The sequence below is a fragment of the Poecilia mexicana genome, unplaced genomic scaffold (assembly GCF_051168715.1).
Source record: "Poecilia mexicana isolate PSO_F unplaced genomic scaffold, ASM5116871v1 scaffold_18, whole genome shotgun sequence".
NCBI lineage: Eukaryota > Metazoa > Chordata > Actinopteri > Cyprinodontiformes > Poeciliidae > Poecilia > Poecilia mexicana.
In genome coordinates this window covers 15,190,594-15,208,210 of record NW_028263387.1, presented here as the reverse complement: position 1 = coordinate 15,208,210, position 17,617 = coordinate 15,190,594, and the positions used below count along the sequence as shown (strand labels likewise).

The window sequence follows — 17,617 nt, the reverse complement described above, 5'->3', positions numbered from 1 at the left end:
TTGAGTCGCGCAGCAGAACGATAATCCAAAGAGCACGAGCAACTTCACCTCTTTATGCCTCAAAACAGACACTAAAGGTTTAAGAGTGACCTAATCAAAGTAATAGCTTAATCTGGAGTTAAATCCATTTGAGATGCTGAGGCATTACTTAAAAACAAAAGAAAACAACTGCTCTGTGTACTTATGAAAACAATTTTCAAAGAAAAGTAAACCAAAATATCCCTCCACTGTGATACAAAAGACTTGTTACAAGTTATGACAACCAAAGGTTGCATAACCAGTTATTAGGATTATAGAGCAATTTTTTTTTGTCATGTAAAATGAAATTATCCTTTGGAAATTGCGTTTTGTTGAATTTTCTCAGATTATCTTTGTTTTGTTTTGTGTTCTGAAACATTGCAGTGTGACAAAAAAATGATTGAAAAAAAAAAACCTTTTGCATGGAACGGTATGTTTAAAACAGGAGAAAAAGAAGATTATCCTTTCACTATAGTGCATGTCTGCATGATGCAGATCTATTTGCTGGAGAAAAAAAAAAAAAAAAAGCACAAACACGCTCCACCCACCTCTCTTCAATTGTGCCGGTGTAATTTGCACTGTGGATAAATTAGCTGCTCAGAGTAAATCTGGTCAGCTGTTGTGTTTGTTGGAATGTAAAAGCGAAGCCCCGAGAGCACAGTAGTTTTGCAAAAAAAAAAAAAAAAAAAAAAAGAACACTCACAGGTGCAAACACTCAGACTGTGCAGTTATGGGCTAATGCCCACAGGAAAGCGAAAACATCTCTGCATCTCTTATGTCAATTACCATCAGGCCCCTGCAAGAACACACACACCGGGGCCTGCGCGCGCATAGACACGCATAGACCGTCCTGGTTGTCCTTTTCTCCCCGTCTTTGTTTCTCTGTGGGAGTGATTTGTCGGTAAGGTGGGGGAGTTAACACTCCGATGAGCAAACAACAACAGACTACCCAAAAATACATCTCGCGGTTCACACCGTCTCAGCCTTTGGTTGATCACACCCGGCGTGAGCTCGGCTGACTGGAGATTGAGCAACTTGCGCTGTGCCTCTTGATGACAACTTGAAACCCACAGTGACATAAGGACTGGATGATAAAAAGCCACGGTGCATCCATCTGCTGTTATTTTTTTTCTTCTTCTTCTTACTGGAAAAGACAACACGCCCATTGTTCCTATGAAACGAGGCTTGCATAAAGTGTGCCCTGAATAACTTTTTGTTTGTTTTCTTATCTTTGACAGGTTTTTTTGGGGGGTGGGACAAAAACATCTGGGACCAGATAAAGAAGATATTTTGGCCTTGTTGGGAGGAGTGGCGCAGTGGAGGGAGCCGTGCCATAGAGGAAGCAACCAATTGAGGCACTTGCCAGGGAAAGACTTAGCACTGAGCTCATCTGGGACTCTGAGCAGCGGGCGGTGAGAGAAGGAGGCCATGTGGACCGCACGCCTGCTAGTCCTCGCCAGCCTCTTCGCACCAGCCGCACTGGGTGAGTCTGTCTGCTTTAATCCAGCATTTGTCTTTGTGAGTGCATGTGGGCATAAAACATAGCCTTGGTTTGTGTCTGATTGGCCACGGTTTGAAGCCGTATCAGAATAATCTTTTCACTATGCAAGTGCCAAATTCTACAGCGTCTACAAAAAAAAAAAAAAAAAATTCTCTGCTTTTGTCTGTCTTGTTTTCACTTCTACCTCTGACTAATTAGCAGGGTTTTTTTCTCCTTTTTCTCCCCTCTCTTAACTTTCTGGTGTTTTTACATATCACTCTCATTTTCTTTCCAATTCTCTTACTTTCTTGGTGTATTATTAAATATAGAGATGCCTCCTACATTCGCACAAATAGCATTACTGCTCTAACATTGTAGTGTAGCGGTTTAAAAGAAAATTAAACTTTACAGAAAGAGACAAAACTCTTGACGCTTCTTTTCATGCATTAAAACCTGACTTATTTTAAAGGGGCATACATGCAGTGGCATGCTAAATGTAACTGTAATGTGGTTTGTTGTTTATGTCAGAGGTTGACAACAAAGCAAGTGTTTTTTTTTTTCAATTTGTCCCTTTTACTTTGTTGCACCTAAAAAAAAAAAAAAAAAAAAAAATGGACCCAAATTCTATTAGTCATCACCTCATTAATAAATGCATAGGATGTAATCACAGTGGTACAGAAGCATAAGACAAGGTTAGGTTATTAAACAATAGCTCACTATTTAATCCATTATCTGACAAACACCAGTAGTGCGACACAACTGCATACCGACCAAAACATGGCCGTCCACGAGGAGAGCATTAATTATGGAAGCAGTCAAGAGGTTCATGGTGAAGCAGGAGAGCTACAGAGATTCATAGCTGACGTCAGAGACTGCCAAAAAAAAAAAAAAAAGTGAGGTGGCGGTTCCGTTTCCAACGAGACAACTTTAAAAATGCAAACAGAGCTACAATAGAATGGCTTGGATTAAAGTAAATTCATATGGTCAAATGACACGGACATAAATCTAACTTAGAGAGTTATGGTAGTATTTAAAAAACAGATGTTTAAAGATTCTCTCTATCCTATCTATCTGGGCTGGAGTTTTTTCTTTTTTTTTTTTTTACAGAAAAGGAGAGGCAAATATTTTAGTCCCTAAATGTGCACAACTTGAAGTCTAAATGCGATTTTTGTTTAGCAGAGTTGATTACAAATGTGTGCCACACTTTTCAGATTTTTGTTTGTAATTATTTTCCTTCCACTTGGCAACCACTCATGACTTTGTGTTTGGTCTCTAACATAAACTCCTAATAAATTACACTGACGCTTGTTGTTTCAATGTGACAAAAAGTGCGCGCGCGGCACTTTGTATGTTTAGAAAGATTCCACATAAGAGAAGAAAAACAAATCATTGTCTCTCCTTTCAAGCATAAAAATGCGAGGATTACTTTGAAAACACTCACTTATATCGCAGCTCTATAAACGGAGAGCACCGTAGCTGTTATTGTTTTTTTAGCTTTTTTTTGCAGATTAATTGAATTCATTCAATTGATCTTGATTTTTAAGAAGTCGATGGTGTTGTAAGGGTTTTGGGATGTTTTTGTGGCCACAGTTTAGCTGTAGGGACTGCCTGGGGGGGCAACAGCCTGTAGAAATTGCAATTTGCATTGTCTAAAACCATTAACGGGAAATATCAAGCTAATTGAATTGTTATTTTACCACTTAAGGACGGTGGCAACTGGGGTCACTCTCCATTGGTAATGATAGTAAAGGGTCTTTGGCATCACTAGTTTTTCTTTAATGCCTAATTAAAAAGAAGAAAAAAGAGGTAAAGTCAGCACTTTGCCACGCGTCTCTTTAGCGACTCCTGTCGAGTAAAAATCGTCAGATTTTAATACCAGTAGGGCAGATGATGCACTGAGGCGCTTCAGAATTCATTTGTGATAAGAAATTGCTGTTCGTAATGCTGACTTGAACTCCCTGTTCTGAATAAAGTGGGATGAACACAGAGCTGTGATCAAGCGAGAGCTCTTGATGACGTTAGCTGTTGAGAAACATCGGTGATGTGGTTTAAAAAAAAAAAAAAAGTCAAGGCTAACCAACTTCCTCATATAACCCCGACTCCCAGTACTCTGAGTCATTCTTTGTGCAGATTAGCAACTGATTAACAGCTCTATACTCCTTCTGTCAGAGTGGTAATATCTGTAAAATCCCCATAGCTATTGGAAACAGGAACTCTGACAAGCCATGAATGAGACATTAGACCATGTTAATGTTTGCTGAAAACCTTTTTTTATTTATTTTTTGTCGCTTTAAGTGAACAAACCAGGATTAACACATTTAGACCAAAAGCTGTAGCATAATCTCCTTATGTTCAAAACAAAAGAGCACCAATTATTCATAGTTTGATTTCCATACACAGACTTAAACACAGTATAAAATATATTGAGCATAATATTAAAACTTTTTTTTTTTTTTTTGGTTCTTCTGGTACTCAAAATTAGTCAAGCTATCAGCTCAGGGAGCCACCCCCAATCTACTTCTCAACAGGCATGACAAAACTGTGGTCTTCATTTGTCTCTCTAGGAAGTCAGGGGATAAATGTAGTAGTTTTCCCCCTTCAAACTGGCTGGCAGTGCACAGCAACAAGGGCAGGGAGAGCTCTGCGTTACTCTGTGCTTCAGAAAACATGTCCTGCACTTTTTCCAACATCTTAGTGGGACGGAATGTAAACTGTTGGAACGGTATGCAAGAACATTTTAACAGTTTTGAAATCTTAACTTCCCCACCACCCTCCTAAAAAAAAAAAAACAACAAAAAAACACAAACTTTATACTTTGATACCAGTAGCAGGCTAGTTCTAATACAAGAAATAAATATAAGAGCTTGTTCTGTTTCTACTTCTGAATTCTGCAGTGAACTGGCCTAAGCAATAATAATAGTTCAGTTCAACAATTCAAAGCAATTCAGTTGAATTCAGATCATTCATATCTTCTAAATTAAAACTAAAACATTGATTTATATACATGCCTGGTTTAAAAAACAAGTAAACCGCAACTGAACTTCCTAGAAGAGCCTCTTACCATCTGAGGAAGGAGGAAGCGATTGAGCTGACTCAGAACACCTGGGCCTCTCTCAGCCTCGGAAAATTTTAAATTAAACCCACTGGTCAACCTGGAAAACAATAACAGAGAGTGAAATGTTCTTTTAATAAGTGATGCCGGTGTCTGATAAGAAAGTAAAAGGTATATATTCACTAAATAGGTTGCTTAGGGTTACGTTTTAAATTAGCTTGATGATCCTACTTGAAATGTTAGGATTATGTATATATATATATATATATATATATATATATATATATATATATATATATATATATATATATATATATATATATATATATATATATATATATATATATATATATATATATATATAAAAAATATATATAAGCTATACAGTTTATGCTGACTGTATAGCTCAGTGGGTAAGACACCAGTCTACCACCCGGGAGACCGGGGTTCGAATCCGGGCTGGGGCAAGTTACAACAGTGCAATTGAGCTATGCAGTGTGGGTCCTTAGGCAAGACCCTTAGAGCTATATAGCCTACCTCATACCATGAGAGACATTGATAAGCACGACATGCCGGCTCAGACGTCGCCCGGCCAAACAAGGTCTGCGTCAGGTGCTGGGGAACCAGAGCACCTTGATGAAAAATGGGCTACTGGAACAAGACGGAAATGGGCGAGAGACGAAAACATGGATCTGTTGGAATGCTACTACTCAAGTAACCCTAGTCAGAGGGGTTACATGCAAAGACTGAGGGTGGAATGGTTACTTCGACACCCACAGTCTACAATGACTGCCAAACAACTAGTAGCTCAGTGCTCCAACATCCGCAAACGGCAACTGCTATCACAACTTGAGATTGACGAGGTACAACACAAATGCTACGGCAAAAGGGAGGAGCCCAAAGATAAGGTCAGGGGGGAGTTAACTACTCCCCACCCCGAGACTGGGTATGCAGCCCCAGTAATGAACGAACTATCACAGCTGAACAAGACAGCAACTGACCTGAGAGAGAGAATCGTGGCCCGAATGAACACCAGGCAACCCCGACGCCAATTACAACGGCTGAGTGAAGTACCATCAGAAAGTCTCATTCAAGATGTGAATGCAGCATTGAGAACAATCCCTACCAACACCATAACAGAAACCAATGAGCTGATATACAACTCAGCATCAGTGATCCTTGAAATGCTTGGCTATAAGAGCAACCATGAGACCCAATATCCATCATGGAAAAGACGGTTAGAGGCTAAGATCAAGATAACAAGGAGGGAAGTGAGCCAGCTGTCAGAGCTCCTAAGGGGTGCAATGAAAAGATCAGTACCTAAGAAGTACAGCCAGATGCCCATACCTGAAGCACTCGAAACTGCCAAACAAAGACTCCAAGCCTTGGCCAGCCGCCTAAAGAGATACACAAGAGAGAATGAAGCCAGGAGGATTAACCGGCTCTTCTCCACCCAACCAGCTAAAGTGTACTCTCAATGGCAGGGTACTAACAACAGAGCAGACCCACCAAGGCTGGAGACTGAACAATACTGGAAAGGCATATGGGAAAGGGAGGCGTCCCACAACAGCAATGCACAGTGGCTAACCTCTCTACGAGAGGACCACAGCAACCTCCCTGAACAAGCCCCAGTAACCATCACTGTGGCAAATGTCCAAGAAAGAGTCTCAGGTATGAAAAACTGGACAGCACCAGGGCCTGACATGATCCATGCCTACTGGCTAAAGAAACTCACTGCCCTCCATGAGCGATTGGCAGCTCAACTGAACCAGCTGCTACAAAATGGGACTCACCCTGAATGGTTAACTGAAGGGCGTACAATCCTGATCCAGAAGGACCCCTCAAAGGGTTCAGTCCCATCCAACTATCGGCCTATAACCTGTCTCTCTACAACATGGAAGCTCATGTCAGGCATCATAGCGGCTAAGATAAGCGGACACATGGATAAATACATGAGCACGGCACAGAAGGGCATCGGCATAAATAGTAGAGGAGCCAAACACCAACTCCTTGTAGACCACACAGTCGCCCGAGACTGCAAAACCCGACACACCAACCTGTGCACCGCTTGGATTGATTACAAGAAAGCCTATGACTCAATGCCACACACCTGGATCATTGAATGCTTAGAAATGTACAACATCAATAGGACTCTAAGAGCCTTCATTGCAAACTCGATGGGGCTGTGGAAAACCACCCAACTGCAAACCGCTTGCACAAGTGTCCATCAAATGTGGCATATACCAAGGAGATGCTCTGTCCCCACTGCTGTTCTGCATAGGTCTGAACCCCCTCAGCCAAATCATCAACAAGACTGGCTACGGATACCGACTTAAGAATGGGGCCACAATCAGTCACCTCCTCTACATGGATGACATCAAGCTGTACGCCAAGAGCGAGCGAGACATCGACTCACTGATCCACACCACCAGGATCTACAGCACTGACATTGGGATGTCATTCGGACTAGAGAAATGTGGCCGGATGGTTACAAAGAGAGGGAAGGTCGTCCACACAGAAGGGGTATCACTCCCAGAAGGAACAATAGCAGACATAGAGCACAGCTACAAGTACCTGGGAATACAGCAAGCAAATGGCAACCTCGATGAGGTCACAAGGAAAGGAGCCACAGCCAAATACCTCCAACGAATAAGGCAAGTCCTGAGAAGCCAGCTCAATGGCAAGAACAAGATCCGTGCAATAAACAGCTATGCCTTGCCAGTAATCAGATACCCTGCCGGAATAATTAGCTGGCCAATGGAAGAGATGAAGGCTACGGATGTTAAGACTCGGAAGCTACTAACCATGCATGGAGGGTTCCACCCCAAATCCAGCACCCTGAGACTGTACACGAGCCGTAAGGAAGGAGGCAGAGGACTAGTGAGTGTGAGAGCCACTGTCCAGGATGAGACATCCAAGATCCATAAATACATCAAGGACAAAGCCTCAACGGACGATGTGCTCAACGAATGTCTCAGGCAATGGGGAACAGAGGACGAGGTGCTGGAGGAACCATCATGGGAAGACAAGCCCCTACATGGGATGTACCACCGACAAATAACTGATGTGGCTGATATCAGGAAATCCTACCAATGGCTGGAGAAAGCTGGACTCAAGGACAGCACAGAGGCCCTCATCCTAGCCGCCCAGGAACAGGCACTAAACACCAGAGCAATAGAGGCTCAGATCTACCACACCAGACAAGACCCAAGGTGTAGGTTGTGCAAGGAGGCCTCTGAGACAGTCCAGCACATAACAGCAGGGTGCAAGATGCTGGCAGGGAAAGCATACATGGAACGACATAACCAAGTGGCGGGCATAGTGTACAGGAACATCTGTGCCGAATATGGACTGGAAGCCCCGAGGTCAAAGTGGGGAACACCCCCAAAGGTGGTGGAGAATGACCGAGCTAATATCCTGTGGGACTTCCAGATCCAAACAGACAAGATGGTAATGGCGAACCAACCGGACATTGTGGTGGTGGATAAAGAACAGAGGAAAGCCGTTGTGGTGGATGTAGCAATACCAAGTGACCACAACATCAGGAAAAAGGAGCATGAGAAACTGGAGAAATACCAGGGCCTCAGAGAGGAACTGGAGAAGGCCTGGAAGGTGAAGACCACAGTGGTGCCTGTGGTCATAGGGGCCCTCGGGGCAGTCACCCCCAAACTGGAGCAGTGGCTCAAACAGATCCCAGGAACAACATCAGACATCTCAGTCCAGAAATGTGCAGTTCTAGGCACAGCCAAGATACTGCGCAGAACCCTCAAGCTCCCAGGCCTCTGGTAGAGGACCCGAGCTCAGAGGATGAAAGAGACCACCCGCGGAGGGTGAGAAGGAAATTTTTTTTTTTTTTTTTTTTTTTTTTATTTCTATTAAGGGCATGTTTGATTTAAATTGATATTTGATGTAAATGAGGAGTAATGGCAAGTTTTGAACTTCTCATTCAAGATTTTAATTTGTGAAAAAAATTGTCTTAAAGTAATTCAGATTAGCCACCTAAAAAGTCTTAAACGAAGACAAAGAAACAGCCTGCGTTTCCAGATCAAGCAGGCCTCTTTCATGTTTTCAGTTCAATTAAATAAATGAATATAGTCTGATCCAGGCCATTTCAGTGTGTAAATTATACTATAGCAACAGACAAATTCGCCTGTTTGCCATTTAGTAAGTTCAAAATAAACAGCCAAGCATATAACATTGAGTTGGGAATACTTTCTGTTGGAAAGAACAATAACCGATACGTAGAAACGGCTCTGTCAGTGGCTACGTCTGGGGAAAAATGTCTAAACACAGGGTCAGTGGGAGAGGTGTTGGCAGAAAAACAGAGATGGCGCACAGTGATGACAGTTCTACCTGCAAACGACGCATAGTGTCTGGAAAAATAAGTGACGGAGGAATTGTGGTCAGTTTTTCCACCCAGCACCCTGACCCTATAGGAGCATCGCAGCTTTAATGAGACAGTGATGTTGCTCTGTGGGAGAAGAGGGAAAAAAAAAACAAGTTTTAAACGGTCTGTAACAGACTTTGTCTGGCACATGATATGCTTTGTATCGGTTAATTTTCCTCTACCTTTATCTAAGTGCTGTTAAAAACTGTGCAGTTATGCAAATCTAAGCCATAGTCCGTTAATTATCTTTGTAACTTCCTGTTTTCAGACGGGGGGGGAAAAAAAAAACAAAAAAACAAAAAGTTTCACGGCACAAACATGAGTACAGTAACACCGATGTAGCAGATTAATATTTTAATTTGTAATTTTTTACAAAGACAATTAGATCAGGGAAAACATGGTATTTTGGCCGTCTTTACCTTTGATTAAGTTTAGCTTCAGTCTGTTCCGATATGACAAGACCTCTGTATAAAACTGCAAATTCTCGTCCTGTTATTTTGGAATAATATGTTCCCGTTTAACATGGAGGAGTGCAGCATCCCTCAACACTATCAGAGCTGAAGCTTTGAAGTCTCTCCTGATTAGAACCATGCATGTCAATGTTAAAATATTCTGCACGGACAACTGATGCGAGATTATCCGTCTCAACTTATCGGAAAGTTCTTCAAGCATCTGAGAAAGGTGGCTGAAACTTACCAGCTGTGGAGAAACCACAGCAGCAAGTTCACTTGATGAGGAGAAAGTGTAATTTTGCACACTTTAGTCCAAACTCAAGTGGGAAAAATAAGTACTTTTGTGGATATGTCAAATTATTTTTAGCCAATTTTAAAGAGATATGAACTTGAAAATGCTCACGTTTCTCTAAAAAGTAAAATGCCTTCATTATCTGTTTAGAAATTGACTGAAATATACAACAATCAGTGATTAGGGCTCCTGGAATATTTGACAGTTTTTATTTTTTTTATTTTTTTTTTACTGAAGACATCAGACTGTTGCCTTGGTTTTCTTTGGATTAAGTAATACCCCCCACAAAACACAATCCAAGCATTCTGCTCAAGATAAATTGGTTGACATATTGTAAATAATTAGAACTCGGTTGTAAGAAAAGCAATCCACTCCCCAACCCCCATCCACTACAAGCAGACAAGGCCAGATGTTTCCAGTGAAGTGTACTGCAGCTGGGGACGCTTTAATCGGGAATATTCAACCGCAGTGTCATTGTGTGTGTGCGTGTGTGCGTGTGTGTGTGTGTGTGTGAGCGTTGTTGGAGATGTTGCAGTCTGCATGGATGGTGGCCCATTTTTGTCATCTTCACAGTCTACTATGTCAGTATATGGCTGCTGTCAGACAGAGACAAGCTGTGTTTCACACATATACCATCATTAACATTTACTAATTGCAACACGCGCACGGAAAATTGCGTACGTAAGCTTGCGCCGCGAAGTTAAATAGGTCGCGACTCGGGCTGAACCCTACTTCCTGACGAAAAGTGTTTCCGAAGACGTGTCGAAGCGGCTAAGTCCATAACGGTATAGAAGTGCATCCGGTGGCAGCGGGTGTTGTTTGTCTGTTTTTCGATCGATGCATGCGAGAGTGTCAGGAAAGTCTCGGAAGATTAATAAAAAGTTCCATCACAGAAGTCGTCACCGAGTCGTGAAAATAAGTAAATCGCACCGTCGTCATTGTTTTGGTTACATTGAATAATAACGAAAAAGGCAGTGCCTCGGAGAGCGCGGCCACGCCTGAGCGCCACATTAATCATGCGTTTCCTCGAATGCAAAAAAAAAAAAATGCTCCAGGAAGGATTTTATATTCATTCCGCTTAATACCACCCCACGGAGCTGGGAGATGCGGCCGCTATAATGGATGACGGCTCGGGAAACAGTGCAAGAGACGGGAGCGTGAAGTCTGACGTGCATTTTTTCACGGTCAGATACGAGCGCAATACATCAAGCCCGGGAACAGATACCGTACGGCTCGGTTGGGAAGGAGGATTGCTATGAAATGAGGGATGGATAAAAAGAACGAGGCAGATGTTTGCCTGACACATCTGCTTCGGTGTATGTGAGCATCAATGCGCTGTTGCAGATCACAGAGCGGTGTCAGGTGAAATGCAGTCTGGGGAAAAAAAAAAAGAAGAAGAAGAAAAAAAAGTTTGTAAAACTAGTGAATTTCATTTATTTATTTATTTATTTTACGGATGTGGATATACAAGCAAAAGCCAGAGTATGGTCACTGTGTAGAGTCCAGAGTTTGAGTAGAGTCCAGATTTAAAATTGTACCACCACAGAACCTAAGTGCAGTGCTTTTTCTCTTGTATTCTGTCAGTACAATTCAACAGAGCAATCTGTACATTTTTGATTATGGCAACATGGAAAAGCATGTACAAAAACGGGTGGAGAAATCCCCACATCTCACCGTTCTCCGTCGCCGTTAAGTGCCTCAAACACCTCCAACCGGCCTCCAATTGCTCTCGCTAAAGTATTAGCGCGTTTAAGCCAAGGTTGGCCTCCTGTCACTAAACAAGCACATTAAACTTCAGCGTCAGTCTCACTGTTCCCGTAGCCGATCCACTTAATTAATCTCCTAGTGCCAGGGCTCTGGCTCCATCCGCCAAGGCATCCCTGGATTTGCCTAATTTGCTTAATTAATTAAACAAATGATTTATTTGAGCTCATATTTCAAAGTGGCTGAAAGTTCTTTGTGGAGCCCACTGAGGCGTGGTAGTGTTTTGTTGTGACTCTTAAAGCTCTGACAAAAATAAGTGGGCTTAGGAGTGGGCGGACGCCAATCACTCGTTTGCAGCGGGCAGATACGGCACTCCGGGGCAGGCTAAATTATATATGCATTAGAAAGAGATGTCAGATATAGAAAATAACTTCCCAACCCCGTGTGCGTTTTGCCGAGTTGAAGCGGGAGGATGATTACAGTCGCACTGTTTTCTCTTTGGTTAAAAGTAAACAGCATAAATCTTCTGCAGTCAGATCTTCCGAAACAAGACAGCAGGTGTTGTATATTTTGATCTGTAGCATGCGTGGGAGGCAAAGTCACAAAATGAGACCAGGAAACGGGTCTGACATTGCCACCCTCATCTACGCCGTGAATAAGGCTACGATTCCTGCTTCGTTCTGCTGCTTATTCTGCTGGAGTCCACATGACGGGCTTCGTTCAAAATGGATTAGGTCAAATATGTTTTGTAGTTCTGGAGGAGAGCAGAAGCTAATTTGTATTTTAGTACTTTCATTTTGTGTCCAACCAGAACACTTATGTCAGTTTTAGTAGGATCCACATTTATCATCTTACCTTCTTGCTCTTCGTCAGGAAACATGAAGTTGAGGTCTATCATTTTGTTATTTCTTCTAACAGCCATTGACCGGCGGTGGCATTTTCTGTATGTTTAGAAGTGGACCAAGAACATAAATCTGCAAAAGTAAGAAATATGAAAAAAGAAAACTGTGTAAGATCAATGTGAGAATATGAGTTTTGAGCAGATGAGATGCTTAAAAAAAAACATTTAGGAGTGTTGAATTAATTACTGAAATTACAAATGGCAACACCACAAAAGTCCTGATTCTCTTGAAATGATGGTGCTAGTAATGAACATATTAGGGATGATGAGAAAAAAGTGAAAACATAATGTTTAAATTTTAATATTAGTCTCAATATGTCAGTTTGAAAAGAGTGAAAACAACAATGGGATGCAAGATATCAAACACCTAATCGTGTTTCTTAAACCTAAAGTTAGAACCAAACATAATACCAACCAAAATGTGTTTAAATAGATTATTTTGTGTTAAAATGGAATTTTTAATATTGCGAAGGGACACTGGGTTTAATTTCTCCATCGCCAAAGGATTGTTTTTCCCAAAGCTCACTGAAATAGCAAATTATTTTGCAATTATGTTGCAAAAAGTTATTTTCTAACCAAATCGAAGGTTCTGTCATACAGCTGTCAAAGAGAGAAGAAGGAAAAACAAAAACAAAAAAATCCAAAACACTTCATTCTGAACGCAAATGTGTCTTTAAAAGTCCTACGTTATTAAAACAAAACCTGGCAGTCTGTCAGTTTGTTTTTAAAAAAAAAAAAATTATTAGACTGCCTTCGCTTTTCGTCATATATTTTCTGTGACATTTGGCACTCACAGATCCCTTACTCTTTTTATGTCCCTCCGTAATGAGTAAAAAATCAATACCTGCTTGATATGGGGAATAAAACAATGGCCTTTTGCTGCCCACGGCATCAATCCCAACCGCTCCACAATGCCAAATGGCTGTCAGAACACGCAAATCAAGAGGAATGAATGGCAGTGAGATTAAGGTTGGTGGAGGTTGGGTTAAATAGCCCTGCGTGTTTTATAGGTGCCCCCGCTGCCACCTGTGTATATCTTCCAAATAAATGAATTGGGCTGACGGCGATGCAAAAGGTATAATTTGGTAAGCGCTGAATGATGCCATTTAAAGTGGACCTGCAGCTGCCCAAACGGTGTTTAATGAGGACAGATATCGACAGCAAGGTCAAGTGGCAGTGGATGTTAGTTTACATTAGGCTGCATAATGCGGGCGCGTGTGTGTGTGTAGTGGATGTGTGTGACTGTTGTGTCGGGAAGGCTGGAGAGAGAGAGAGAGAGAAATGCAAAGTAACCCTGCAGACGAGCTGCCCCTCATAGAGGCCGAGAAAAATAGAAAAAAACGGAGGGTGTACAGGACCACAGGGTTTCCCGCGCGCTGCATCAGCAGGGGTCGGCCGCTAATTTAGGGTGTGGGCGGACAGCGAGGAGCACGAAGGGCAAACGGAAACCATGTGGGGAGAGACAATGCAGTTACCTCTGCTTTGCGCAAATTGTGAATTTAATTGCTTTCTTTTTTTTCCCTCCTCCTCCTCTCAGTGCCACATTTGCGATGCCTATCCCTCACCTGTACAAAAAAAAGTATACGTTTCCATATGTTACCGATTTGCATTTTAATGACAGTCGTTGCCGTGACCGAACAGGCAGATCACAACATGTTGGAATATTAGACACCGCGAGGCTTTGTGTGTAAATCTGTCGACATGGAAGATTCGGCGCCTGCCCCCCGCCCCCCCAGCCCTCCTATGCACAGTGAAACATGGTGAGGCTGCCCCAACCACCCACATAATGAAGCCCTTCTAAAACAAGCCGTCATTTAAACACGCCTCAGGGCAGTGCTGTATATGTTTTTACTAATTATTCCGATTAGAATCTCTTCCTATCAAAACATGTGCTACTAATAACATCATTTAATCAGCAGATAGTTTTATGTGTGGGAATCGCTCTCGCGTCTGTCTTTAGATCTCTATCTGATGTTAGGTGTTTCCTCGTCAGGATTAGGGGAATAAAAAGAGATTACACGATGCAGTGCAGCACGCCACGGTTTAAAGCCAGTTGGATGCATTTTTAATTGGTTTGGATTTACGTTTGCTGCCACATTGTCCAAACGTCCATTCATCCATTTTCTTGTTTGCTTTATATGCTACGTACAAAAAAGAGACAGAGGGATCATTTACTCGCCTTGTGAAAGTTCTGACTTTGGTGTGAGCTAATGCAGGTATAGTGAAAAAACTGAATCCTAGAAAATGATAATGCCAGGGGTGATCACTGCCAGACGGTCACATGAAGAGGGCTATCTATTGCTTTTTCAGGTCAAGTCTCAGGAGAGAAGACTTGACCGCTCACGCTCACCAGCAAGCTCTTGAACCTGCAGGGCGAACCTTAGGATGTTGCCTTGGGCCCCTGAAAGGTTTGACCACAACTGTGGCTTTCCTTCATCCAGATCCTGAAATAATTTAATCTGACACTGATTTGGAGGACCATTTATTAAGTGAGACCCAGAAAACGACGCTGTCAAGATCACAAGGGGCACTCAAAAGCAATCTAGCTAGCATTGTAGCTTACCAATATTGGCATGTTGGTAAGCTACCAGCACTGTGTGTGGGTGAAACAAATGTAAATCTATTAGACCTCACCGTTTTACTGATGACTTTGTGCAAAGAAACAATTCTGACAACTTTTTTTTCCTCGATAAATTAAAGTTAAAATTGTGTGAGCTGCACTTATCAAAAAAAAAAAAAAAATCAACATACAAACAATGTGAGATGCAGCTCCAGGCTACCCCCAGCTAGGCTTTAACAATCACTGCTCAAACCAACTGACCGCTAGTTCAGATGCTGTCTACCTATTAGGCTCCCAGGTTTCTTTTTAGAAGTCTGTGCATCTCTCCAGCTCCCTCTGCCTGATTCTTTCTCACGTGAAGAAGACTATTGGTCAAGCTGTGCTGTTTTCAGCATCGTTAGTGTGTGGTTGAAAACATGCTCTCTCAGATCCTGTGATGGTCGACTACAACATCAAAAAAAAAAAGCATTGCCATTCCCCTCTTTGACTGTGCTGAGATACTCTATCATTTTCTGTTGATAATGCTATCATAGCATCTCCTGTTCAACATGCATAATGAGCTTCAAATAAAGGGAAAACAACTAAATGCGTGTCATGAGTCAGTAGCTTGTAGAAGCCCCCTTATGAGAAAATAACTTGTACTCATTTCTGCCTGATTGGCTTACCCTGATTCTGTCATTTCTGCATGTGATTTTCTTCAAACATGGCACTGTGCATTATGGCCGCCGTGTCCGTAATGTACAGTGTTACTTACTCTGTCTGTCCAAAGAATATTGTTGTTGGTGCAGTCAGATGCAACTTTGAAAATCAAAATCCTGCTTGCCATATTATCATTAGAGAAGACGCTTCCTTCTGGCAACCCTTCCATAGAAGCCACTCTCTCCAGTCATTTTCTGATTCTACGTATGAACTTTAACATTTAGCATCCTAACTGGGATCTTTGCAGCCTGAGACGGAGTCCTGTTATTTTTGAGTTGTTTTCCTGAGAATTGATTTTTGTGGAGATTTTTTCTGGGGAAATAAACTACTCGTAAAATTAGCAAGCATTTCGACCTAATTTTGACCAAATTGACACGATATTAGAGAAACATCCAACTGTGAGATTAATCACAAATAAACCCTAAATAACAAATGTGCCCCAAAACCTTTTTGAACTTATGCAAAAGTTACTGACACATGTCAGTAATTTGTCAGTAACATCATGTGAACGCTTTTAGGTGTTTGTCTAAAGGACAGTAAAAGTCCTTAGAAGAGGTCAGATATATTATTGGCACCTAAATATTTGCATCCAAGCAGTCCTTTGCGATATTGCAAAAAAAAAAATTATATTGTGAGGATTGTGATTCAATACACTGTGCAGCTCAAATCGTGAATACTTTTCAATGCGTAGTTATTACAGTCGACTTGTTCATTATGCCCATTCCCATTTTGAGGAGCGACTTCTCCTCTAAGCTCATTGCTAATGTCTCTATAAATTGGCATTTTGGTAACACTCATCTTTTTTCTACTGAGCAGCAAATTTCCAACATAATGACCGTGATAGACACGGTCAAACTCGCTGAGTTTCGGTTGACTAAATGTGTGTGTGTATTTTTTTGTTGTTGTTGTTTTTATTTAGCAGCCTCAATGTGGTGCTTTCCTTGAATCGCCAAGGGTGTACTTTTGTTTTTACACAAACAATTTTTCAAGTTAGTCTCTACTTTTTTTTTTTTTTACTCAATAACAATGGTGTGAATCTGTTGTGTGATTGTACACTTGAGGTTGGGTTAAATAATTTGAGAAACTAATAATGAACAGCTCATTTACATGGCTAAACAATGGAATTGGCAGATGGGGCACTTTGATTTTTACCATTTTGCTATGAGGTCTAGTTGTTGTAGGTCTCGTTTCGTTATTTTCTGTAAATCTTGGTGCTTATCTTGTATTTTGCAGGTTATGAGGCATTTCAGTTGTTGTTTGCCCTCCTGAGGGCAACTGGGAGCAGCTTGCAGAGAGAAAAAGAAAGCACAGGTGTCGTCCTTTGTGTATGGCATGAAGCAGCAGCACCTTTATTTCTTCAACAAAGGAAGTAATTGAAAAACAAAACTGTGTAAAGGATTAATTAGCTTCTGTTTCTTTTGATCTCTTTCTTTCCTCATGCAGTACAAGAGCAATCGGTGAATATTTAATGCGCATACAAAGATTGGATATCATTTTTTTCTCTCCCTTGAACCAAAGTTGTGCCTCAGATGAAGCAGCCCAATTAAGGGCAGGATGGTGTGGGACCTTGTTCTGGCTTCCCTCAGTGCTGTCACTGAGTAAGCCGAGCATGCACTGTAACTGCCGATCCTGCTTGAGAAAATCAATATTAAGAGTTGGGAAGTTTGGGACTTGAAGCAAAAGCAAACGGAAGAGGAGGAGCATGGGGGTGGGAGGGGATGAAATGATACGCTGGCACAGTTAGCCCACGAGACGTCGAGGAGAGAAGCGAAGGGGGATCACACTCAGGAGGGAAAGTGAGTGTGGAGGGTGGGTGCGGCGATACCAGAGATGGCCTCCGCATGCCCCAGTGGCCTGCTACAGGAATTCAATACAGCCATTGACAAAAGAAGGCATCCATTGTGGAGGAACTATCCCCCTTTGGGAAGCTGGTCCATTTCCTTATTAATTGTGCTCTCATTAAAATAAAAGGAAGCAGAGCGGGAGAAATGGATAGCCCGAGAGTAATGGTAGATGTTCGGCGTTGGCCTTGCTCTGCTTGGAAAGATGCCAAAGGTTGAGAACGATTGCGC

At 41.9% G+C, this 17,617-nt stretch overlaps 1 protein-coding gene across 1 annotated transcript in view; it reads left to right on the top strand.

Moving 5' to 3' along the window:
- Positions 1 to 17,617, top strand: part of LOC106923868 (adhesion G protein-coupled receptor L3) — a 269,173-nt gene that overhangs the window by 74,896 nt on the left and 176,660 nt on the right. Inside the window, exon 3 of the mRNA XM_088015248.1 lies at positions 1,257 to 1,501. Within this exon, the coding sequence (XP_087871374.1) occupies positions 1,447 to 1,501 (55 nt within the window). The 5' untranslated portion in view covers positions 1,257 to 1,446. The remainder of the gene's footprint in view (positions 1 to 1,256; positions 1,502 to 17,617) is intronic.